General features: G+C 47.0%; 2 protein-coding genes across 2 annotated transcripts; one reads left to right on the top strand and one right to left on the bottom strand.

Moving 5' to 3' along the window:
* Positions 1-321: 321 nt before the first annotated feature.
* On the top strand, positions 322-2,212 carry Guca2a (guanylate cyclase activator 2A (guanylin)). The gene is made up of 3 exons (XM_013016872.1): positions 322-396; positions 1,407-1,614; positions 1,974-2,212. Exons 1-3 carry the CDS (start codon positions 322-324, stop codon positions 2,036-2,038), a joined length of 348 nt encoding a protein of 115 aa, XP_012872326.1. The 3' UTR covers positions 2,039-2,212.
* Positions 2,213-8,175: 5,963 nt separating this feature from the next.
* Positions 8,176-10,189, bottom strand: Guca2b (guanylate cyclase activator 2B (uroguanylin)). Its single transcript, XM_013016871.1, has 3 exons — positions 10,086-10,189; positions 9,000-9,183; positions 8,176-8,438 (listed from the first exon to the last, which is right to left on the bottom strand). The coding sequence occupies exons 1-3, from the start codon at positions 10,176-10,178 to the stop codon at positions 8,380-8,382; spliced, it is 336 nt and encodes a 111-aa protein (XP_012872325.1). The 5' UTR covers positions 10,179-10,189; the 3' UTR covers positions 8,176-8,379.
* Between the last annotated feature and the right edge of the window lie 15,364 nt (positions 10,190-25,553).

The following is a 25,553-nucleotide window of genomic DNA, read 5'->3' as shown; positions in this document are numbered from 1 at the left end:
CCTGATTGCCCTGTTGTCACTGTCCTGGGCTAGGTTTGGGCCTTTCTCAAGTGCAGGGTTGGGTCTTCAAGGCCTGGCCCAGAGTATGCTAACCCAGCCCAGCTGTGGGTCAAAGTGGTTCCCAGGGAGGGGCAGGACTCTGCCAGTCTCAACTGATCTCTTATCTCCTGGGGCCTTGGTCTTATCTGATGAGGTCTGACAGGCAGCAGATGCACCTCTGACAAGCTCAAGGTTACTGAGTAACCCAGGCCTCTTTAAAAGCCCCATTGTTTGCCCCCAATGTCCAGTACTGGCGAATTCTCTCCTCTGAGCACTGCTGCCATGAACACCTGCCTGCTCTCTGCGCTGTGTCTCCTAGGGACCTGGGCCACCCTGGCAGGAAGTGTGACCGTGAAGGTATGTCCCCATTCCTATGTGGTCCAGCCCACTCTCCCAAGACAGCTCATCATTTTTGGCCGAGGTATGATGGGTAGTTGGTAGCTTCAGCTTCCAGGCAAGATCCCCTTTTCAGTCCTGCCAGCCACAGTTACCTTTCCCTCCAAACCCGGAGAGGAGAGAATCCAGGTAGACAGGAGAGAAACATTTGTTTGGGCAAAGAGAATGACATTGCCTGCAGTGACCATCTGCTCCTGCCCTCGAATCTCAACTGCAACCCACCAGCAATCTGGGTGCAGGAGACTAATCATTATTCTTTCTATTTTACAACTGGAGGAAATAGTCTCAGAAAGGTTCCACAACAGACCATGGCCTAAAGCAACTCGTTGTAAATCCAGGCATTGTTCCTGAGACCTGTGCTCAGCATGAGCATTTGTCTGGGTTCCAAGAATCACATGGACATTTGGAGGTCCTGATAGATGACTCTTATCTATCTACTTTGCAAGGCTCCCCCCCCCACTCCTCCTTCCCCCTCCCCCCCACTCCCCGCCGGCCATGGCCCAAGCTGGCACCCAGCATGGGTCTTGCTCTTTAGGAGAGCGCTCTGGAAGCCTTTCATTGCTTCTCACACAAAAACTAGGCCAGAGGCTGGAAGTGAGGGCATAACACCCAACCACACGGCATTCATGTGGGCAGTCCATATGGAGCTATGATGCCTGGATCCTGGCCTCTGCATCACCCTCCTCAAAAAATAAAAATAGCATACCAGCTCTTGGTGAGGTACATACTGTGTCCTTGGAGCACCATGCCCATGTCTCCATTCTACAGAGGGCAGTATGCAGAACCTAAGGTCTCCCCTGTGCTTAAGGTCAGAGGTGCTAGCTCTGACTCAGACTGAAGCCACCCCCTTCCCCCCACCCCCTGCCAAGCAGAAACTCTCCTTTCACTGTGTGCACAGATACCAGTCTGTTTTCTGGGGATGCAGGCAGCCTCAGCCTGGCCTCATACTCTGCTCTGACTGTCTCTTCCAGGATGGAGAGTTCTCCTTTCCTCTGGAGTCAGTGAAGAAGCTTAAAGACCTTGAGGAGCTCCCAGAGCCCAGGCTTGGCAGCCGCAGGAAACTTTTACCCATGCTAAGGGAGCCTGTTGCTCCCAGGCTCTGCAGCTATGCTAATTTTCCAGAAGCACTCAGGCCACTGTGCAAGGAACCCAATGCAGAACAGATTCTGCAGAGATTGGGTGAGTAGCTTTCTCTCTGCTGGCAGCACTGGGAAATTCTCTGACTGGTGCTCTTGAGAAAGCTGTGCTCTAATTTGGGGGTCAGGGGGGACTCCGAGGAGAAGCTTAGCTCTGATTGGTGGGTCCAGCACACTGCTTCAGCTTTTGGCACCAAGGAGAAAGTGATTGGGAGCATGTACTCCACTGGGCTTATCTGTATCTCCTTGCTGGCTTAGAAGCTCCTCTTGTATTAGCTGGCTTCAGTGGTCTTTGTAAGCTTGTTTGAGGCAGAGAGCTCAGCTCTCTGGGGGCTGGTTGCCAAGAGGTTTGGGAGATGGGAAGCTGGCTGGTTCTCACCAGACCTCATTTCTCTTGTCTAGAGGCCATCGCTTATGACCCAGGCATGTGTGAGATCTGTGCCTACGCTGCCTGTACTGGATGCTAGGTCTCTGCCTCTTCCCCAGCCCACAAAGAAGCCCTTTCTTCTACTGGAAGGTCAGCCTGTGATACTCCAGGTGTTAGCATTTCAACATACCCTACTAGGAGTGCGGAGAAGTGAAGAGAGAACAGCTCAGAAAGTAGCTGAGGAAGTGGAGGACCTGGGTGAAGCTTTCGAAGATCTGTGCCAGCCTCCAGTGAATAAATTAGTTTCAAGTACGCCCAATGTTGCTTCCATTTCTTCCTTCATCCATAAGTCCAGCATGGTCCAATATTGTGGATACTGCTCTGGGAAACTCAAGGTTTAGTGTGCATTGTAGAAAGACCCTAATTCCCTTCTCTAGCATCCCACTCACTTGGGGCTACCACCATACACAGGTATAGAGGGAAACCTGTATCTCTAAACCACGACCCAAATGGGTGGATTCTCTGCCTTTCCTCTAAGTCTGCCATGATCACTGAAGTCACCAACCCACCTGTGAGCACAGGAATCCATCAGGTCTGGTCTGGATGGCCAGCACAGACACTTGATGCTTTTGTTTTCAAGGTACACAGAATTTAGCTGCTTCTAACCAGCCAGATTTGCCTGCTCCTGCTACCCTGTGCACTGACTTTTCTCCACAATCTTGATCAGGTAGACTACTCAAGCTTCAAGTCTTCATTGCATTGCCTTTCCTCAAGGCCTTTTCCCTGGCTAATTGATCAAAATGTTCAAGTACTCTGTCCTTGGAGCTCCCAGAGTACACTGATTACCCACACCCTTTGCACAGCTCTGTCTACCCTACGGTATAATGGCTTCTGTGCCTGGGAAATCTCTCTGCCCCCAGACAGATGATGGCATAAGGATATAATAAGGAAAAAAAAACCTAGGTCCAAGCTCCAGGCCTTCCATATACTGTATGATGTTAGGGAAGTCACTGTTCTTCTCTGTGTCCCAGTCTTCTCCTCTGTAAAACCAGAATACTAATAGTGTGCACCTCTGGTCTGGGTGAAATAATGCATTTAAAGCTCCCCTTTCAGGCCTGACACAAACATAAATGGAATTCAATACATGTTAAAAACAAACAAACCAAAGAAAGGGGGATCAAGGGTCAGGCTGTGAATGGTTCAGACAGGAGTGAACAGGTGTGGTGTGGAAATAAGGCCAGTTAGCCAAGGGAAAAGGAAACAGGTGGCAGCCAGGGGGTACATCTTGGGGAGTGGAGTAAAAGGGAAATGCCACTTGGGGGTTCAAGCAGAGTTTCTGCAGGCTGTGAAATTTGGAGAATAACCTCTTCTGGCTGAAGTCTTGGAAGACTTGATGAAGAAGGAGATGAAGTATATTTTCCTTGACATTTGGAGCTTGCTTTAGGGTGGATGGATCTCAAAACCAGGGTGAATGAGGGAAGAAAAACTTTCAGAAAGTGAGGATGGGAGGAACACACATAAAGGAGCTGGGCTAGTTCAGCCTGGACAGTGTAGAGTCAGGGAAGGAGGCAGGACTGACCATGATTTAGAAGTTGTATGCCCCTCTCTGATCAGGAATGAGAATAACAAAATCTGCCTCCCAAGGTTGTTGAGGGATCTGATGAGATGTATTGTGGGTAAAATCATTTAATGCTTAAACTCTTGAGCCAGACTCTCTGGCAATGAATTCTGTCTCTGCCTGCTAGAGTTTTGTGACTCCTGGGAGGTTACTTCTCACTTTCCTCATCTAAAAAATGTAGATGATAAGAGCCATACTCTGTAGAGTCAAATGAAGATGAACTGAGGTAATATTGGAAAAATTCTTAGTATCCCACTAATCCTGGGCAACCAGTGGATCAGAGACGAAATGCAAAGAAAAATTAAAAGGTATTTATAGACTTACAAACAACACAACACAGCAACTATACCAACACTACCAGACACTGAAAAAGCAGTTCAAAGAGGGAAGTTTATAGTCATACATGCTGACATGGAAAAGGAAAGTCTACACTAAGCAAGGCTAACATTACACCTCAAGGAACTAGAAAAAGAATAAAATATGGCCAAAGTTAATAAAAGGAAGGAAACAACAAAGACTGATGCAGAAATAGATGAAGCAAAGACTCCAAAAACAATGGGAGAGATCAGCAAAAGTAGGAGTTGGATTTTTAAAAGATAAACAAAATGAACAAACCTTTAGTTAGACTGAGAACAAAAGAGCAGATACAAATAATAGCACTGGGGACTCCCAGGTCTATGTCCTCTTGCTATAGAAACTGTTTTGCTCTTTTCCAGTTGCTTTCAAATAAACTTGATCTGTCTACTTGAACCACACACACACACAATAATAATAATAGTAATAATAATAGTAATGATAATAATAAATTAATTTAAAAATAACAGCACTGAGCTTTCCTTCTAAAATCAGGAGTAAGGTGGGATGCCTCACTTTTCCTACTTTTAGTCAGTGTAGTGCTAGAAAATCCTAGGCACAGCAACTAGTCAAGAAAAATAAAGGCATCTAACACAGAAAGATAGAAGGTGAATTGTCTCTGCAGATTATACACTCATACACGGAAGACTCCACCAAAAATAAAAGCCTTGTTAGAGCTAATAAATCTGGTAAACTTACAGGATATAAACAGAATAGAGAGACTAGAAATCAATTTACAAATGATGCTTCACAAAAATGACAAAAATCACACAAGGAAAGAACAGACTTGAATAAATGGTGACAGGGAAATAGGATGTCTAGATGCAAAAGAATGAAATTAAAATCTTATACAAAATTCAATTCAAAATGGGTTAAAGGCTTGAATGTTAGAGCTGAAACTACAGAACTACTAGGTAAAAAAGATGAGTACATTTCCTGGCACTGGTCTTGGCAAGTGTTTCTTGGATGTGACCCCCAAAAGTACAAGTAACAAAAATAGACAAGGGGGAATGCATCAAACTGAAAAACATTTGCATGGCTAAGGAAATAATCGGCAGAATAAAGAAACAACCTATAGAATGAGAGAAATATTAATGGAGCATACATATCTGATGAAGGTTTAATATTCAACGTATTTAAGAACCTGAGTAACTCAGCAGCAAGAAAACAATCCAATGTTAAAGCAGGCAAAGGGACTGAGAAGTTTTTCTTTTGACACACACTGGGAAAGTGCATATTAAAACCATGATGACATGTCACTTTACATCTCTTCTAAGGGGTCTCTTAGAAGAAGAAGAATATTAGCAAGGATGTAAAGAAAGGGGAATAGTACATGCTTTTAGTAGAATATAAATTATTGCAGCCACTATGGATCACAGCATAGACAAGCCTCCCTCTAATAAAAATTAGATCTACCATATGATCCAACAAGTCCACCTCTGGTTATTCATCCAAATGATATGAAGTGTATTGAGAGATAGGTTCCCTGCCATGCTCATTGCAGTATTACTAAGGCATCCATGTATAACTAAAGCATGGAATGAAGAAGATAACCTTAATTATACAAGAGAATACTCTCCTCTTCAAAAGAGGGGAATCCTGTCATCTTTGATCAGGCGGATGAACTAGGAGGACATTGTGCTAAGTGAATAAGCCAGGTACAGGCCGACAACCCTAGTTATTGGTGGAATCTAAACCATCTAACTTCTATTCAGAAGGTAGCAACTGGATGTGAGGGAGCAAATGGAGAGAAAAGAGGAAGAGCTGGGAAGTTGGCTCAGTGGTAGAGTGGTTGCTTTGCATGCATGAGGCCCTGGGTTCGATTCCTCAGCACCACATAAGCAGAAAAAAAGCCAGAAGTGGCGCTGTGGCTCAAATGGTAGGGTGCTCGCCTTGAGCTGAAGAGCTGAGGGACAGCGCTCAGGCCCAGAGTTCAGGCCCCACGACCGACCACATACACATACACAGAAAAAAGAGGAAGAAGGCAGGGTACCTCTGGTTTATGCCTGTAATCTTAGCTAATAGGGAGGCTGAGATCATAGTTCAAAGCCAGCCTGGGAGGAAAAGTCCATGATACTCTTATCTCCAAGTAACTAAAAAAGGAGAAGAAGGAGAAGTTGGAGAAGAAGGAGGAGAACAAGAAGGAGGAGGAGGAGGGAGAAGGAGGAACAGGAAGGATGGAAGGAAGGAAAGCAGGAAGGAAGGAAGGAAGGGAAAGAGGAAAGGAGGGAAAGAAGGCAAGAAAGAAAGCAGTTGAAAGTGGCTCAAGTGGTAGAGCACTAGGCATGAGCAAAATATCTCAGGGACAATGCCTAGACTCTGAGTTCAAGCTCCAGGACTAGCACAAAGAAAGAAAAGAAAAGAAAATGGGGCTGTGAAGGTGGCTCAGTGGTAGAGCTTGCCTTGCATGCATGAGGCCCTGGGTTTGATTCCTCAGCACCACATAAGAAAAAAAAAAGCCGGAAGTGGCGCTGTGGCTCAAGTGGTAGAGTGCTAGCCTTGAGCTGAAGAGCTGAGGGACAGTGCCCAGGCCCAGAGGTCAGGCCCCACAACCGGACCCCCCCCAAAAAAAAAGAAAGAAAAGAAGGAAGGAAGGGAGAGAATGGAGGGAGGGAGGAAGGAAGAGAAGAAGGAAGGAGAGGAAGAGCAAGTGGAAGAGAAGGAAGAAAAGTGAGGATAAAGAGGAAGTTAAAAAAAAAAAAACAAAAACCAAAAAAACAACAATAAAGCTGCCATGAACCCTGTAGGGCCACTGCTCCTCTGTTTGGGGACAATGGCACAGCCGCCCGGCTGCGTGTGGTCAGCGCTCCTGCAGTGTCAGTTCCCCATGCTAGCTCTACCAAGAGGCTGCACAGTGCAGCTGTAAGGGGCAGTGAGTGATGCTTCAGGTTGGTGCTTGGGGTCAGGTTAGACTTGAGAGATAGATGGCACTGGGAAGTCACAACAGGGAAATGAGCCTTGTCAGAGAAGTGCCCATGAAGAAAGCTCTAGTCTGGCCTCCGTAGCAGTAGAAAGTGAGCAGTAGCATCCAAGAGAGCTATAGCAGGCCTGGTAGAGTCCCAGCCAGCATCTTTGAGGGAGGGGGAGGAAGAGGCTGTGAGCCTCACTAGCTAAACTGGGCAGTCAGTCCAGGCAGCTGCCCAGGATCCACTATGGCCCTAGGGAACTTTCAGATGCAAGGACCTCTTGCGTCCTGCTCTCCTCACTCTGGTTGCCCAGCATGATGGCCCAGGAGGAGCTCACTCTGTGGAAAGACAGTGCTCTCAAAAACTCCAAGCCTGGCTGGGGCGCTGGTGGCTCACGCCTGTAATCCTAGCCACTCGGGAGGCTGAGATCTGAGGATCAAGGTTCAAAGCTAGCCTGGGCAGGAAAGTCCGTGAGACTCTTCTCTCCAATAAACCTGGAAATCGGAAGTGACGCTGTGGCTCAAGTGGTAGAGTGCTAGCCTTGAACTGAAGAGCTGAGGGACAGCGCCTAGGCCCAGAGTTCAAGCCCCACGACTGACAAAAACAAAAAAGAAACTCCAAGGCTGAAGGCTGCTCCAAGGACGTGGTGGCTGCCCTGAGCCCTGCCATCAGGGCCACTGACACAGAATGGCAGGGATGGCATGATTGGACATGGACTATCGTCTGGACATCCTGGGGGGACCCACTTGACTGTTAAGTGTTTCTCTCTCTTATGGATTCTCTTTATTTGTAAAGGAGATAAGAATAACCATAATACCGACTTCTTCGGGTGGTCATGACTTGGGGAATTTCCTCTGTCACATGTTTAGAATGGTGCCTGGGCTATACAGCAAGTGCTCAGAAAGGTTGATTGTGCTTCAAACTCCCCAAGATCACCAGGCAGGAGAGAAGGAGGGATGGAGCCTTAGGAGGCTGGGGGCACAGCAAGAGCTCAGGGAAAGAGGAAGGACGCAAAGGGGTGGAGACAGTTAACCTTGATGTTTGCCAAAGAAAGGTAGCAGGAGATTCCATCCCCTAGCCTGTCCCCCACCCCTGCTCCTCACCTCCCCTGCCAGCTCCAAGCTAAGTAAAGGTCCTGGAGCTCACAAGTCTGGATTTTTCTGTGGTTTGGATGATTCTCTTGCCAGAACCCCAGCTCTCTCATCTACAAAATTGGAGTGTCATGAACCAGGTCCCCAGATCTTGGAAACTTCAGGGGAATTCCAGCCTTCCTTCTCAACCCACCCAGCTTCCCAAGATACTCTGCCCCGGTGCCTGTGAATGGACAAGCAGACACTTGACTCTGGATAGAAGCTTTATTCTGGAGCAGGACTGTCTGGGGGCTCCTCCACCTTTGTTTCTCATCACCTTGCCCCAGATCCAGCCACCCTGGGAAGGTGGTGATGAACATGGTAGCCAGGAGCTTTTGTCTGTGCATGGATGGGACGGAGGGCAGCGCAGGAGATGAGGTGCGGGGTCTGAGGAGCAGGCACGCAGGGCAGGTGAGGGACACCCAGGGTCATCTCAGCAGCCAGTACAGGCGACATTCACACACAGCTCACAGTCATCAAAAGCGATGGTTTCTGGGTAGGAGAAAGATGGTCAGTGGAATCCAAACCTGGGAGATCTATGCTCACAGCTTGGGGGGGGGGGGCTGACCAGGAAGAACTGGTGTCTTCCTCGCAGGTATGAGGCAGGAAGATTTAGACAGAAGAGTGAAAGGGCATGGCCCCCCTTTCCTAGAGAGGAAGGGGCACCCCCATCCCCAGCTCTGTGCTACGTGGACAGATCAACAGGGACCCTGCTGGAGGCACAGACAAAGGGTAATGCCTGCTAGGGCCTACGTCATGCTTCCAGGCTCTGTCACATGGTCTAGTCTCACCTCAGCCGTCACTTCCCCTGTGAAAGCCTTTGGGGCCCTCACTTCATTAGATGGCGGCTGTGAGGCCTGTGTCCCATGTGTTCTGTGGTTCCCTGTCTGTTTATGGACCTGTTCCCCTCCCACCTGTGAGGTTGTTGAGACATTTCCCCAGATGAAGAGGTTCCTGTCTGATGACTGTGCTCAAACCAGAGCAACTCTGGGGTGAGAAAGGCCGGGGGACTTTTGAACCTCCCTATGCACAGCCACTGGGCACAGCACATACTCAAGGCCTTGAAGATGCTGTCAGCTTCCTGGGCGGCACAGACGGGGAGGAGGTCTGAGGGTAGGGCTGGGTGGTAGCATATAGAAGGCAGGGGTCTCTGGGCCTGCTGGTGGAGACTGGCCTGCTGCCCCTCCAGGTGGCTCAGCTTCTTCACTGATTCCAACTGGACCTGAAAGCCTTGGTACTGCAGGAAGCAGAGGAGATAGAGGCTATTAGGCCATAGACCACAAGCAGACGCTGTCATGAAACCCAGGGGTTCTGGGCCCCCTGTCCTCTGCACCCTTCCTGTTTAGGCCACAGAAAGAGTGACCTGCAGGGAAGAAGGGAAATCAATCTCTTCCCACCAAGCCCCTAGGCAGCACACATGTGGTAAGGTGAGACATCTTGGTGTGCTATGGAGCCCTGCAGATCAAGGCCCTAGAGTCAATGATGCATGCTTTCTGCCGACAACGGGACAATGGGCTGTGCCCTTAGCCAACATGGTGGCTCCAAGCTGGCCAGGTTGACTCTCAACCTACTGCAGGAACCCCTTCTTCCCCCCTCCCTCCATCCCCGCCTCTGGGGACCCTGCCAGTTCAGGGATGAAACTACTGGGCCACAGCTGGGCTTCCCAGGACGCACTGAGTTTGGGGCTGCTGACAGTGTCCAGACAATACGGTAGGCTTTCATGGCTCCTTCCTGCCTCTGGGCCTCAAGAAGGAAACTGGGCCTTTGCATATGCCATTACTTCTGTCTGGAACCAGTTCTTTTGAGTATCCTGCAACATTTCCCACCATTCCCTGCCAGGGAAGTTGTTCTGAGATTCTTCTTCTTCCATGTGTAGGTAGGTGAGCACAGAGCTGGGAGCATGAAAGGGTTTTTTTTTTTCCCAGGGCCCACAGCTTGTTCTACAGTCTGCCTTGTGCCCAGTGTCAGCTTTGGAGAGCAGAGCAGAATAAACAGCAGATCTTTCTCATCCTCTCCATCACCAGAGCCTTCGCCCACTGGCTGTCTCCTACTTGAGCTGCGACTGGCTGTTGAGCTGATCTCAGGGCTCTCCAGAGGGTCAGGGAAGCAGGGGGAGGAGGGCTGGCCAGAGGGACTCACCTTGATGTGGACTGACTGTGTGCTCTGCAGCAGCAACAGGAGGACCACAGCCACCTCCCACAGGCATCCTGACACAGTCCTGCTCACCATCATGGCTCCTTGTGCGTTCCTGCAGCCGCTGTCCACCTGACTTCCCAGCCAGCAGCTTCTTATAGGCCAGGCTCCAGAGCCTGGGTCACTCATTAACTGGCCAGCTGGGTGGAGCTGACAGAAGTCTGGCTTACTGACAAACCCAGAGCTGGTTCTCATGAAGGGGCGAAGAAAAAGAGGAGGAGGGGGGGGAGGAGGGGGGGGAAGGAAGAGGAGGAGGAGGAGGAGGAGGAGGAGGCCAGCACCCTGGGACATAGTAGTGATTGTCAAGTGCGAAGGGCTGGGACCACTCTACTTCCCCTTTGCTTCACAACTCCTCCAGGAGTAGAAAAGCAGGGAGAGTATTTTGCAGTCTTACCAGGTAAAATGACTTTTTGGGCCCAGGTCAGTTTGTGCTTTTTTTTTCTCTAAGTGAGAGATGAGATGCAGACAGAGGGCTGATGACAGAGTTCTGTAGAACCAACTCCCCAATTCCACTTACGATTTAAGGGACTACCTTTCTTCCTTCTGCTGGGGTTTGAATTTAGAGCCTTATGTTGCTAGGCATATGCTCTTACTACTTTTTTTTTTTTTTTGGTGCGGTCATGGGGCCTGAACTCTGGGCCTGGGCACTGTCCCTCAGCTCTTCAGCTCAAGGCTAGTGCTCTACCACTTAAGCCACAGCGCCACTTCTGGCTTTTGTCTTTTTGCTTATGTGGTGCTGAGGAATTGAACCCAGGGCCTCACGCATGCAAGGCAAGTGCTCTACCACTGAGCCACCTTCCCAGCCCCTGCTCTTACTACTTGAACCATATCTTCAGCCCTTTTGGGAATTATTTTTCAGATAAGATCTGGAAAGCCTAGACCTTGATCTTCACCCTCCCATATAGCTAGGATGCCAGGTAAAATCCACCACACCCAGATTTTTTTTTTTTTTTGGTTTTGTTTGTTGAGATAGGGTCTAAATTTTTTTTTATCTAGACTGGCCTCAAACTGCAATCCCAATCTCTACCTCCAGAGTAGCTGGGATTATAGGCAGAAACCACCCTCCCTGGTCCTGAAAGGACAATCCTGCTGACCAGACCTGGCTCAGGCTTTTGCCTGTCGTCTCCCAGCCATACTTAGGTAACCTCACTATGTATAGCCCATCTATTCTCTGTGTGTCTTTCAGAAGCCGTTGTGAAAGGAGGAAAAAAAAGCACCAGTCTTGAAGAGAATGAGGTGAGTTCAAATTCTAGTTTTGCTGCAGTGGTGTCACCTTGGACATGCCACACCAAGACAATCGTCCTTCGTCACAGATACACAGCCTAAGGTTGCAGCAGAAGCAATGGGGCCCTGGCCCACCCGAGCTCCCATGAGCACAGCTACCCTCCAGGCAAGGCAGAGTGCACCACCTCCAGGGTTGAGGGACAGGTCAGAGAGAAGAGAGCAAAGTCTAGAAGGTGCTATCACCACAGCCTAGCAAGGTGGTTATAAATGATGCTTGTGCCAGGTCTTAACACTGTTATGCAAAGACTCAAGTATGTGGCAAGCAGGAACATACCTCCTGCATAATGTGGAGTGGAAGTTCACATCGCTCATCTGGACATCTAAGGTGCTGCTCCAGTTCAGATGTCTTCCTGCTGCATTGCACCCACCTCCTCTTCACCTGCCTGATCCCATTTCCTGTTTTCACGGATGCAGTTCATTTGCTGGAAGCGCCCGCTCCCCCTTTGCTCCCTCTCCCCACTCCTGCCATCTTCTCTCTTATCTAGCAATGAAATGGAAAAAAAGCTCCAGTGAACTTTGGCATTTCCTAGATCTTCAGCCTTTACTTTTTGGACCTGAAGATATTGATGGACTCTTGTTTACCTCTCATCGGGAGGCTGATCGTAAACATCCTGTTATGCTTACGCTCATGTCTTGAATTCTACCAGCTGACACAATGCTCTCACTCCACCCCACGGGATGGGGATAGTGCTTGCTCTGCCGTAAGGACGAGGTGCCCCAGGCCCAGAGAGGCCCTATAGGAGTAGGAGTGGGGCCACTGCCAGGGTTCCACTCAAAATTCTCACCCCTGCTCAGCCTGCTATGGGAAAAGGACACAGGTCCTAAACATGAGGAGTGCTCAGTTCACACCCAGTGCCCACAGCCACCTCTATGTGACCTTGAATACATGACTCTGACTTGTCTGAGCCTCTGTTTCTTCATCAGTGAAATGGAAAGCATAACTAACAGCCTCATGATGGATACAGTGAGGAAGAGCTGAGCAACCTCTCTGTTCTAGGGCTCGGGAAGCCCCTGTCTCTAGATGGAGCGATTGCCCAGCATAGCCCAGAGGACCTGCAGTCCGGTGGCTTCCCTGCCTGTGGGACATCCCCACACAAGCCCTGTCCCTGCACCGAAAGCTGGAACAGCTCTGACTTCCAGGCTGCTCGGGCTGGCCTCACTGCCATTCTGTCCAGAGCTGGATTTGATGATCTCTATGACGTCTGGCAGGTGATGTAGGCTCCGTCATTGTAGGAAGGTGACTGGTCTTCACGACTCTGCTCTGTGTATCAGAACAAGCTCAGCCCACTGACCCCCCCCCCAGGCTGAGGGACAAGGATCAAGCCTGAGGGGTTTGGAGCCCATGGCTATGGTTTCCACCCCTTCTCTGCAATCTGGCTCCTCCAGCCAGGGCCCCTCACTTGTCAGCCTTCCCCTGGGAATGAGACACAACTTCCTCATCTGCCTGACAAGACTCAAATTAATATGTCTAACCTATCTCCCTCTAATCTCTTATGAATGACCCACCATCCATCAAAAACAGCCAGCTGCACCCCTCCAGCCCGCTGACCTCTACGAGTGCTATCAGGTGACCTGCTTCTTTACACACGTAGGTGGGGAGGGGCTGTCAGGCCAAGCTGGGAGCTTCTCACCCAAGAAGGTGGTAAGGGGGGTTACACGTGGCCTCTGTGGGACTCTGGGAGTCATTCTTTTTTTTGGGGGGGGGTCTGGTCGTGGGACCTGAACTCTGGGCCTGGGCTCTGTCCCTCAGCTCTTCAACTCAAGGCTAGCACTCTACCACTTGAGCCACAGTGCCACTTCCGGCTTTTTTCTTATGTGGTGCTGAGGAATTGAACCCAGGGCCTCAGGCATGCAAGGCAAGCGCTCTACCACTGAGCCACCTTCCCAGCCCCGTCAGTCATTCTTGATGCAGCTCTTTCTTTTATTTGTCAAATTCAGCTCACTAGTGGGTTCAGTGGGCTCTACTAAAACATTTCTGGATTCCAACCCACCATGTGCCACCCTCTCTATCATGGCCCAAACTCTCACCATCAGTGAGATGGATGGCTGCGATGGCCTATACTACATAGAGTTCTCCAGAGATTTCTCACCGATCAATCAATCAATCTATGTATGTATGTATGTATCCTTCCGTCTATCCATCCTTCCATCTATCCATCAATCTACCTACCTATCCAGCAACTTATCCTTCATCCCTCATCCTGTGTTGTTTGACTTGGCATGTTGTTACCTCCAAAATCCATAGGGTTGATTGACAGGCTGGAAGTACGGGTAAGAGTTGATATTGCCATCTGTAGTGAATTTGTATCATTTTATGTTGCCTTCACATCTATTTTAAATTCATGTCGGATTTTCTTACATCAGAGGCAGGGCTGCGTCAGCCTGGATACTTCAATGTAATGAATCCAGACTACCTACATTATATAACAGCGCCCTATGGGGTGGCTAGATACGGCCTACCCACTCAACCTCTGTATAGATGATGCAGAAGTGTCACAGTAACCATTTTGTCATAGTGTGACCTCCTGGAACTTGTGCTGGCTTACTTTAAACACACAAACTAAAATCTTAGTGAGATATGACAGTATACACCTGTAAGCACAGCTACTTAGAAGGCAGAGGAGGAAGACGGCAAGTTGTGGGCCATCCTGGATAGTTAATTAGTTCTTGTCTCTGAAACAACATGGCTCAAGTGGTAGAGTGCTTTTCAGAAGGCCTGGGTTCAAACGACACCAACACAAGATTCATGAGAAACTTGTTTGGATAACACCCAGGACCCAATAAAGACATTGGCCTGTGGTCTTCCTCCCTCCTGCTCTGGGAATAACCTGGTCTCCCTGTGTGTAGCCTCTGGGACTTCCATGTACCCCCAGAACCCATAAATTGTCAAATCTCCATTTCCATCTTACACTATCTCTCCTAAGCATTGGAGAAGTCTTCTCCATCTTAAGGATCCTACATGAAGCACAGTGTTGATTCACACATCTGCAGGCCAGGGCAGCAGGTGGGAAACTCCAAGAGTTTCTAAGTTGTAGTCTTGAGGCAAAGCCCTCCTTTAGTAAACCTCAGTCCTTGCTCTTAAGTCCACCAACTGGATGAGGCCCACCTACACACTACACAGGGAAATCTGCTTTACTTGAACCCTACTGAGTATGCATGTTAGTCACATCTAAAAAGCTATTTTCATAGCCATATCAGGTATTTGACTAAGCAACCAGGCCAGATGACACATTAAAGTAACCATCTCAAGTATCCAAACGGATTCCCTTTATCCTTCTTGCCCTTTTCAGGCCTTTTTCCACGCAGCAGCCAAATGAGCCAAATCAGATCAGGTCTCTCCGTTCTAATCTACAAATCATTTTTTTTCCTCCCAGCTACCAATGGCTCCTTACCTCTTAGTCTGAGTAAAATTCAAAGATCTCCAACCACAAGTCCTGAAGGCATTCTTTTTCATCTTTGACCTCAGTTCTGAAACCTCTCCTCTTAATTCTCTAGGTTTCAGACCCCTGACTTTCTTACTCTTTCCCCAGACATAGCAGGCTTATTCCCTTGAGGTCTTGATTCTTCTATGTTTTGATAAAAGTCTCTCCTCACTTCATCCAGGTCACTGCTTCCTCCAACCTCAGAGGGCTTTCTGCTGCTTCTTATTCTAGGAACTAGCTTTCTTGTCACATGCTTGTGTGTTTGTGTGTGTGTGTATGTGTGTGTGTGTGTGTGTGCGCATGGCGTGCACACATGTGCATACCTACATGTATTTCATTTCTTGCATCTTTCTACTGTGAAATTTACCTGCTTTGCTCTCCCAAAGCAATAGCTGGCACATTCCGTTCATCCACTACTTGATAAATTGGAGTAGTGGACAGGATCTGAGTGTCTGGTTCACTAACATTAATAGAGCTCAGTCTTGGACAGTTTCCCTTCTCTGCATGGTACTTTCCCACTTACAATTTCCTGGAATGTTCTGGATATTCACAGAGTCTGTGTTTATCATTTCCATATCTGTGAAATGATTTTGAGAAGTTGATTTGTGTCTTGTGTACATAAAAGCCCCTAGAGCACTCAATGACTTAATCAAGCCAGACAAGGAGATACAAACTTATAATCCCAGCACTGGGGTGGGGGCCGAGGCATGAGGCTCTTGAGTTCAAAGCCAGTCTTGCTACATAGCAAGATTCTGCCTCAAAAAACAAAAAAAAAAAAAAGAAAAGAAAAGAAAGAAAAAGTAATGCCTGGTGTGGTGGCTTATGTGTATAACCCTAGCTATTTACGAGATAGAGACCAAAAGAATCACAGTTCATGATCAGCTTGGGTAAGAAGTTGTTAGATTTTAACTCCAGGGAGAAAGCTGGGTATAATGGTCTGTACTTGTCATTCCAGTGTAAATAGAAGGATTGTGATTCAGGCTAGTCCAGGCATAAATTCAAGGCCCTATTATAAAAACAGCAAAAATGAAAAGGGTTGGGGGTGTGGCTTGTATAATAGAGTGCCTGCCTGGTAAATCAGGCCCGGAGCTTATCCCCTCATCCAAATAATAATAATAAACCAACAAATATTTTCTGATGGTCTGTTATGCACGGAGCTCTCACTTAGACACTGGAGATGCAGCAGCTCATAAAACTAGCGAAGCTCTTCCCATAGAGTAATGCGGTGTCTGGCCCTGGGGAGGCAATCGGGTGTACGTTCTAGTGAGGCCTTGAAGCCAGAGCCCACAGGCTGCTCTTGACCCTGGGCTGTAAAGGTTGAGTGGAGAGAGGCACTCAGGACCATGCTGAGGCTGAGGTTTCCCCGAGTCAAGGGTTGCTGCCATTGATGGAGTCTGGTACAGGGAAGAACAGGGAAGCTGGGGTATCAGGAGTTGGTTTTCCCCTCTGGCATCTGTGTGGAGCTGTGGGCCATAGATGTAAACGCTGTCATCAGGGAAGAGCTGCTTCTTGGAGTCCTCAGTCTAGATAGAGGTGTGAGTGGTGGCATCACTACAGCTGGGGCCCAGAGGAAAGCCCAGCAAGGCAAGATGGCAAAGGAGCAGTAGGTGAAGACCAGCAAGTGGCCCAGGTTGCAGAGGAAGTGTTCAGGAAAGAGAACGTGCTCCCATGGACCAGAGGTGGTACTTGGCTCTAGTAGAGAGAAGTTGCAGATTACTCTAGGGTTTGCAGGTATCAAGGTCACTGGGGACCCAAATGGGATCAGCTCCAAGAACAGTGAGTGGAAAGTCCCCAACTCAAATGAGCCCAACCTATTCCCTTCGGTACAGGCCTCCATCCTGCCTGGCAGACACCCGATGCACTTTGTTTCACAGACACTGTTTTACTGTACACAAGCAGAACCTTACCTGCATCCTGTTATGACAGTAAGTTCCTGGAAAGGATGGTACATGTGACACACAACCACCTGCCACAGACAGAGAAACGGACAACCCAGCAGCTGCCTAGAACAGCAAGTTAAACTGAAACTACAAAGGAAAATGTTAGGCTTGGTCCTGTTAGCTCATGCTTGTAATCCTAGCTCCTTGAGAGGATGAGAGCTGAGGTTTCAGTGTGAAGCCAGCTCCAGCAGACAAATCCAAATCTTCAGTTAGTCAGTATAAAGCCAGGAAGTTGAGGTGTGGCTCAAGAAGCTTATGTAACCACAATTCCAGTCTGCAGAGGGTGACATTGCCTGTAGTCTCTGCCATTTCCTCTCTTGGAAAGTGAATTCATCTTAGGAGGTTAGCTTGCCCTCCCACAACAACTAATACACACACATAAGTATATTTTATATAACACACATATATAAATACTTTATTTATTTATTTATTTATTGCCAGTCCTGGAGTTTGAACTCAAGACCTGAGTGCTGTTCCTGAGCTTCTTTGTGCTCAAGGTTAGCACTCTACTACTTGAGCCACAGTGCCATTTCTGGCCTTTTCTTAAGATGAGAGACTTATGGACTTTCTGGCCTTTTCTTAAAGATGAGAGACTCCTGGACTTTCCTGTCTGGGCTGGCTTTGAACTGCGATCGTCAAATCTCAGTCACATAATTAGCAAGGAATACAGGCTTGAGCCACTGGTGCCTGGCAGCCCATCTAATTTTTTTTCTTTTTTCAAGTCCTGGGACTTGAACTCAGGGTCTGGGCACTGTCCCCGAGCTTCTTTTGCTCAAGGCTAGCACTCTACCACTTGAAGCTCCACTTCAGCTTTTTCTGTTATGTGATACTAAGAAATTGAACCCAGGATCTCATGCATGTTAGGCAAGCACTCTACCACTGAGCCACATTTCCAGCCCTACATCTAATATTTTGAATGAAGGATTCAGAACAATGTGTTCAAGAGAAGATGAGACTGAAAGTGGAGCTAGAACACTTACCAATCACTTGCAATCAAAGGGTAAAACAGAGAGGTGAAATTAATTTAAAGAAGGGTCACAAGTCCAACACATGAACAAAGTTGACATGGAAGACCCTGTAGGGGGAGCTGTGTGTGGTGTAGTGCAAATAAAATTTTGGCTTTCTTCTGGACAGGTGGATGACCTAATAAATGGCTCTATTTTTGCTCTGGCCACCAGGAAACTCAGAACCAAATTGTTGCCTGACATTAGCAATTACACTGAAACTCATTTTTTTGACTCATTTTTCCAGCCTAGTGATATATTGTATTGATTTTGTTTTACAGGCAACCTTCCTCTTTTCCCTTCCATTCCCCTCTGCTTCCTCCTCTCCCTTTTCCTCCTCTCCCATTCCTTCCTCTCCCCTCCTTCGCACTTCTATACACTTTCAGGTTTCTCTGTTTTCCTCAGCTCCAGTGCCTTTGGGTTGGGTAATCAATAAGCAGAAATAAGTGTGTCAAGGCCGCCCCCTGCTGATCACCAGAGAGCACTGCAGGCAGGGGATGATTGCTTTGTGAGGCTAGTTAGGTTAAGAGTTAAAGGGTGAGCAGTCACATGTCCTGAGTTGAGAGGAAGTGGAAAGCTTCTCAATCCCCATCTCTGTTCCCCCAGTCACCCTTCCAGTGCAACCAGGAAAGCTGTCAATAGTGCTGCTTGTTGGAGAGAAAGCTGAAGAAATGGGTAGGTCACTGGAAAAATCGCCAATGCTGTTCCAGCCCTGGGCTTTCTGGGAGATGAAGGCTCAGGTGAACAAAGCATAGGGCAGAAGAACTCAGATCACAGTGGCACCTGGCACTGAAATTGGGTCTCCGGTGGCTAGGCAGAGGGAGGATGTCACTGTGGGTGTCACTGGACCCTCTGGGGTCCAGATCTGCTCTATTAGGTGGCGTATCTTCTGTCCACTTCAGCCAGTATTTTCTGCCTCCTATCAAATGGCAGTGGTGACAAGAAGATTTCTGCAAAGCATTCTGTCTGAGTCTTTCTCAAAGATACAATATAGATATGGTTTGGTATAAGTCTACCACCACCAGCAGCAATAAATAATAGCAACAATGTATCGAGTTGCAATTCATTCAGCCAGCAAACAATATATTGGGTTCCAGGTTCTGTGCTGGGCTCAGAATTGCCGAAGTCAGTCTCTGCAGGCAAATGGCTGTGGTTGAGAGAGACAGATGTGGACAATGTGGCATGGCAGATGTAGAGACAAGGACCAAGAGAACCATGTAGGCACCACCGGAGGGAATGCTCAGGAAGTGGTGGAGACCTGGAGGAGGTGTCACCCACCTTGAGGAGGTGTGTGTGTGTGTGTGTGTGTGTGTGTGTGTGTGTGTTGCTCTGTCAGGAAGACTCCTCCTCAGGCCTGGGTGCCCCCTACCTCTGATACATTCAGAATTTGGTTCAGCCCATCCCTCTTCTCCTTGGGGATACCCAATATGGAATCCAACACCTGCTAGCTCTATTAGGACTGTTTTTGGTACATGGGTCCCCCAAACCTCCACAGTGCGGTTGATAGCCTCTGTCTTCTGTTCATCAGAGATAGGACCCAGGCAGCTTCAGCCACTACTGGGACCTGCAACATCTTTGCTGATGCTCAAGGCTGGAGTTCTTTGTCTAACCCTTCTCCCATTCAGCCACTGAAGAAATCCTGTCTGCTGAGTCAGGCCCCACGTGCCTGGCAGGCAGGCTAGGGTTCCAGTATTCCTACCGGCCAAGGCCCAGCTGCCATTTATACCAAATTTGCAGTTGGAATCATTGTGAAACTTGATTGCTCTGACTTGGGGACTTCTTAGAGTCCAACTTCACAATAAAGCTAATCAGACACAATCATCAAATGTCAAATAGGAGCTAATGAACCATTCAGAGGCTTGGGAGAGAAATCAAGCAATCTCTTATTTCAGGATTATCCCTTCCAAATATTGAATCTGAACTGTAAGCAGAATTTTCTATAATTGTGCCCTCCTTCTAGGGGTGGGGGTGGGGACTGTTGGCATTCACTTCATGTCTCAGCTTTTTGAGAGCCGCTTGACTAGGGGACCTGCTGCTTCCCAGAGGCCTGGCGGGGAGAGGGGGCATTGTGCTCAGAGGGAGGTGGGTGGAGCTTGCTGGGATCCCTTTCCCTTGCCTCTCACACAAACCTGTGAAGCTCAGCGTGACTGCTGTTTCCTGGCAGGTGGGGGAGTAGACTGCAGGCCAGGGGCACATCAGTCTCACCACACCTTAGGAAGAGAGGTGGAGCCCAGAGACTTGTAATGTGACCACCCTTGCTCTCTCCGCTGCATTGAAATCATAATGAAGACCATCTTTTTATTTGCCTGTTTATGTGTGTGCTGGACCTGGGGCTGGAACTCAGGGCCTCAGAGCTGTTCCTTAGCTTTTTTTTTGCTCAAGGCTGGTGCTCTATCAGTTTAGCCATAGCTCTACTTCTGGCTTTTGGGTGGTTAGTTGGAGATAAGAGTCTCACGGGCTTTCTTACTTGGCTTGGTTTTGAAACGTTATCTTAAATCTCAGCCTTCCATGGAGAGTGAGTCATACCACCACTGCCCAGCCCCAGAGAGTCCTATCTTTGCAGTAAGCTCATGTCTTGTGCACCTGGGACATATATGAATGGAGATTGAGCCACGTCTCCAGCCCCTAGGAAAACAATATTTATAATAGGATGTGGTTTAACTAAAATAGCTTCTGTGAGATGGTTACCCTTAACATGGCAGTGCTTTGTCAAGCAACCACTTTGACAGCACAGATTCTAGCGCCTCCATCTAGGAGTGAATTTATATTAAATATGTAAAGAAAAATGGCCTGTGAAGCTATGCCTGGGCTCCATCCCTTAACCTCTCTGTGCTCAAGGCTAGTGCTCTCTCATTTGAGCCACAGCACCATTTCTGGCTTTTTCTGAGTAGTTTATTGGAGATAAGAGTCTTACAGACTTTCCTGCTTGGGCTGGCTTCAAACCATGATCCTCAGATCTCAGCCTCCTGAGTAGCTAAGATTACAGGTATGAGCCACCAGTGCCCAGTCTGGAACTGGCATATTGTTAAAAGAATAAAAGAAGGACGGGGAAGGTGGCTCAGTGGTAGAGGGCTTACCTTGCATGCATGAGGCCCTGGGTTCGATTCCTCAGCACCACATAAGCAAAAAGAAAAAAGCCGGAAGTGGCGCTGTGGCTCAAGTGGTAGAGCACTAGCCTTGAGCTGAGGGACAGTGCCCAGGCCCAGAGTTCAGGCCCCACAACTGGACCCCCCCAAAAAAAAAGAATAAAAGAAAAGGTGATAGTGTCCAAAAAGAAATGTATTCATTACCTGATTTATGTAACTGTAACCCTTCTGTATATCACCTTTATAATAACAAAAATAAAAAGAAAGACAGAAAACTGGTAAAATATGAGTAATCTTGAATTTGAAGAAATTCAAATAAACTAGAATTCTTTGAGTACTAAAACAATGTAAAATATCTGGTTTGGATCATTGTTTTATGGTTACACAAATTGTTAATGTAGGAGAAGCTGAGTGAAGGGTTAATGTAAACTTCCTGCACAACCTTTGCAAACATTCCTTAAGTCTAAATTTACTTAAAAATAAAAAGTAAAAAAAAATAAAAAACAAAAGAATCTGCATATTTATCAATCTAGTGATTTGGGATGCTATTATTTTAGAGCATTTTTGGAAGTATATCCTTTCATTTATAATAGTGAATGATGCTTTATAGAAAAAATGCTTGGCTCAAGTGGCAGTCTTCCCTAGCAAGCCCACGGGCCGCGACCAAACCTCGGTACTGCCTAAATAAATGAACAAATACATAAACAAGCTAACACTTGCCTTGATATAATCTAAACAAAAAGGGTAAAAGATGAGATGGATTGCTAAGGGGGGGGTCCCACTCCTAGGGCCTGGACGATTCTGCATATGCCCCCTCTCCCACCCCCACCTCACCTCCAGGCAGCTGAGGTAAAAGGGAAATCACAAGGTTAAGCAATGTCATAGTTCGCACCTTTCCAGAAAGCTTTGAGTTCCAGCCTATGCATGACAGGCTTCAGAGTTAGAAAAGCTCTTCTAAGCAAGCAGTGGGGTGGGCCAGAGAATTCTGTTTTTAACCTCTACTTTCCTCAATGGAATGGGAAAGGAGTCCCATTGGAGCTGAGAGATGGAATCTTTTGGGGTGGAAGGTAGAAAGAGATGAGGAATCATGTGTGTAGATTTCTTTCACGTGGTGGATATCTCCAATATCTATTCTTCCAGCTTCTGTGTTTGGTTTTGTTGTAGACCATTGTTTGGTGGAGATTTAACCGATGTGGGCCACTTTCTAGACCAAGTACTCGGCCTGCTTGCTTTTTTGGTCGGTTTTGGTTTACCTTTTCGTGGTGTTGAGAATCGATTGAACTCTGGGCCTGGTTTACTAGGCAAGCACTCTTAGCTCTGTCCTTGGTGCCTATTTATCTTTAGGTAGCTAGCAGTGATTACATTGTTTTCCCACTTAGTGTCCTGTCCCCACTGAACTTTCACAGGACATGTCCCATGTGGGCTGCAGGGCTGAGGCCACACTGCAGTTCCACTCCCCACCCTGGGCCTTGTTGTCAAGGAAGCACCCGGGGGCAGCTAGATACCACCTAGGTGGCCAGTGCTCCCTGCACTGACCCCAGATCTCTAACTCCCTACCCATACTGGAGATAGAACCCAGGGCCATAGGGACAGCTACTGAGCTCTATCCCTAGCATTGGAGGAAGATTTTGGAGGATGTCAAGAGTGTCCAGCCTTGAATGAGCTGATTTTTGTTAAGATGGAAATTTCAATTCTATCTAAAGGAAAGAAAGCACGGGGGTAATGACATTTCTAGAACACGAGTTCTGTTATTATATTGCCACTTCAAAAGTAGCTAATAATATAAATAGACCTGAAGGGAAGCCACCACAGCTGTGGTGCTCTCAGGTGCAGCTGTGGGGCCCTTATTTAAAGCTTTAGTTCAGACCTCCTGTGTATGTGTGTGTGTGTGTGTGTGTGTGTGTGTGTGTGTATTTGTGCATGCATGTGGGTGTACATACATATGTGCATGCATGTGTGTGAGTGTGCATGCATGCATGTGCATGTGTGTGAGTGTGCACTGTGAGTGCATGTAAGAACATGCTAAACTGGGCTTGAACTCAGGGACTCAAACTCTCCATCAGCCTTTTTCTCAAGGTGGGTGCTTTACAACTTGTGGCTCCTCCATTGTTTCAAGACAAATGTGTAATTGTTCTGGGAGATTAGGTTAAGAAAACCTGCTTCATTATGGCTGATGAGGCAGTGTGGCTCAAAGGATTCTTGGTGGACCTGAAGGCTCCAATTTAAGTCTCAGTGCTGGCATTGACTAGTACCATGACCTTAGATAGATACTTCCCTGAGCCTCAGTTTACTGATCTATAAAATGAAGGTCACCAGCCTCCTCCATACCTTATAGGGTGGTGAGGGTATCTGTATAGAATCAGTATTTTCTTCCAGAGATGGTGAGGGTGGCACCCCAGATATGGTATATACTTTGTAGTGGCACATCTGGCTTCTAATTTCGCATGGTGATTACTAATGGGCCTCCTGTCCTGTCCTTGAATCTTGAGGTCCCAGCTGCTTTACTTCACTTGAACCATTTGGAGGGTGGGAGGCTCCTCCTGCTGGTTCTGCCATCAACTAAAAGCATCTCCCATTCACCCCTGGCCAGCCACACCTGAGGTCCCCCTTGCCTTCAGGTTAGGCAGATTTGCATTGTTGATAGAAGTCTCCCTTTGCTGTCAACATCGCCTTTCTTGGGCTTCACGTGTTTCCTCTGGGGGTGAGTGTGAACTGCTATGAAAGGGGACTTTAAAACACTGAACCTGTAAGCTCAAGAGAGGAAGTTTCCAGAGCCATCTCAATCTCTGTCCTGCCTGCCTGCTTCTCTCTGACTGTGCTGGCTTCTGATGCTCTGTTGCACAGGGCAGGGAGGGGTATGGGGGAGAGGAAGGGAGGTGTATTGGGGGGAAGGGGGCAGCAGCAGCTGTGTGTGGAGGCTCCTTCACTCATTCCCAGGTTTATAGGACAGGATTGCAATTTATTTTGGCTGAAACCGTGAGTTCTATCTTGTTTTTCGTATTAAATGTCCTTCACTGGCTGGTCTGTGAGGAAAAAATGGGCTTTGCTGTCAGAATTTCTGTTTGGTTTTCCATTTAGAATTTCTACAAGTGAAGTGTTCGAAGTATAAAAACAATGGAAGTGATGTTTCTTGATATTATAAAATAATTTTAGTTATAGAATATTTGGAATTTTCTTGGAAGGCAAAAGGAAGAAAATTGAATCATCTGTGCTGTTTGTATTGGAGAGCATTTGTTGGAATTAGCATACTCATGTTGAAGATCAATTTAGTCATAGAATAAAGGCATAATTAGAACAATATAAACATATTTCACATTTTGTTTCAATCTTCCTTTTCCTTTCCATGTCTGATTAGTATTTTCTCTAAGTCTTTTGTTTGTTTGTTTCTTGTCTTTTTTTAATATCTTAGAGAATTGTAGCTGCTTGGCTATTAAAAAGAGAGTTAATTTGTGAAGTAGTAAAAAAGTAATAAACATTTAAAAAGTTGTTTAAACACTTGGTTAACACTTGTTTTTAAGTTCAAAGGGTTTTTTCTTAGAAAACCAAATCACCAACCAGAGTTTCTTGTCTAGAAAATATCCATAATATTCCACATGGAGAATGTAGAAGATTTTTAAAGATGTTGAATGTATCCTTTGTTGTTCTAGTGGTTGTCTAGGCTTTTAATAATGAAAGCAACTGGGCCAGTGGCTAATGGCTCATACCTGTAATCCTAGCTACTCAGGAGGATGGAGATCTGATGATTGTGGTTCTAAGCCAGCTCAGGCAGGAAATGTCTAAGAGACTCTTATCTCCAACTAAGTACCAGAAGTGGAGTTGTAGCTCAAGTGGTAGAGCACTAGCCTTGAGCAAAAAAGCTTAGGGACCATGCCCAGGTTCTGAGTTCAAGCCAGGATCAGTATACATAGAAAAAGAAAGGCAACTGGTATATAAAGATGTTTCTGATGACACCCGAGTTGCTAAGTCTTGGACAGCAAATTCTTAAACTTTCTAGCTTTTCAGAGCTACATAGTGAGCTACATAAGAGAGGGAAGATGTTGTTAATTTTATAAATCCCTGTGTAGATATGGCCTAGAGAGTCACCCAGGTCCCTGTTGTTGAGGGGTCTAGAAGTTTCCACGTTAACTGCCTCAAATTGGCAGAGGACTTGCAGATGGATACTTGAAGATGTTATTAGGCATTTGTGCATGAACTTGTTTTCGTATGTGTATGTTTCACAAATATGTACCATAGCTGAGAAATATTTTCAATTGCTTTCCACTGATTGTTTGAACTGTTTAAGTTTAGATTATATGATGAACACAAATGTTCCCTTTTTACCTAATAGAGTGAAAACAGATGATGTAAAACACCATAAAACTTGCCTGGTTTGATAAATGAAAATTTTTCATTTTATCTTTTAAAAGTTAGCATGTTGGCCAGGTGCCAGTGACTTGTGCCTGTCATCTTAGCTACTCAGGAGGCTTAAATCTGAGGACTGTTGTACAAAGCCAGCTTGGGCAAGAAAGCCCAGGAGACTCTGATCTCCAGTTAACCAACAAAAAACTGGAAGTGGAGCTGTGCCTAAAGTGGTAGAGCGCTAGACTTGAACAACGAAGATCAGGGATAATTCACAGGCCTTAAATTCAAGAACTGGGACCAGCTCCAACCCCTTACCAACACCAAAAAAACCCAAAAC

Source organism: Dipodomys ordii, unplaced genomic scaffold (genome assembly GCF_000151885.1).
Source record: "Dipodomys ordii isolate 6190 unplaced genomic scaffold, Dord_2.0 Scaffold33, whole genome shotgun sequence".
NCBI lineage: Eukaryota > Metazoa > Chordata > Mammalia > Rodentia > Heteromyidae > Dipodomys > Dipodomys ordii.
This window is presented reverse-complemented; position numbering and strand designations above follow the sequence as displayed.

Excerpts from the sequence above, each read along its gene's own strand:
- Guca2a (XM_013016872.1), top strand. The coding sequence starts at position 322 with ATGAACACCTGCCTGCTCTCTGCGCTGTGTCTCCTAGGGACCTGGGCC. Across the intron at positions 397-1,406 it reads CAGGAAGTGTGACCGTGAAG|GATGGAGAGTTCTCCTTTCC; the intron begins GTATGTCCCCAT and ends TGTCTCTTCCAG. Across the intron at positions 1,615-1,973 it reads ACAGATTCTGCAGAGATTGG|AGGCCATCGCTTATGACCCA; the intron begins GTGAGTAGCTTT and ends TCTCTTGTCTAG.
- Guca2b (XM_013016871.1), bottom strand. The coding sequence starts at position 10,178 with ATGATGGTGAGCAGGACTGTGTCAGGATGCCTGTGGGAGGTGGCTGTG. Across the intron at positions 9,184-10,085 it reads CACAGTCAGTCCACATCAAG|TACCAAGGCTTTCAGGTCCA; the intron begins GTGAGTCCCTCT and ends TGCTTCCTGCAG. Across the intron at positions 8,439-8,999 it reads CAGCATCTTCAAGGCCTTGA|AAACCATCGCTTTTGATGAC; the intron begins GTATGTGCTGTG and ends TCTCCTACCCAG.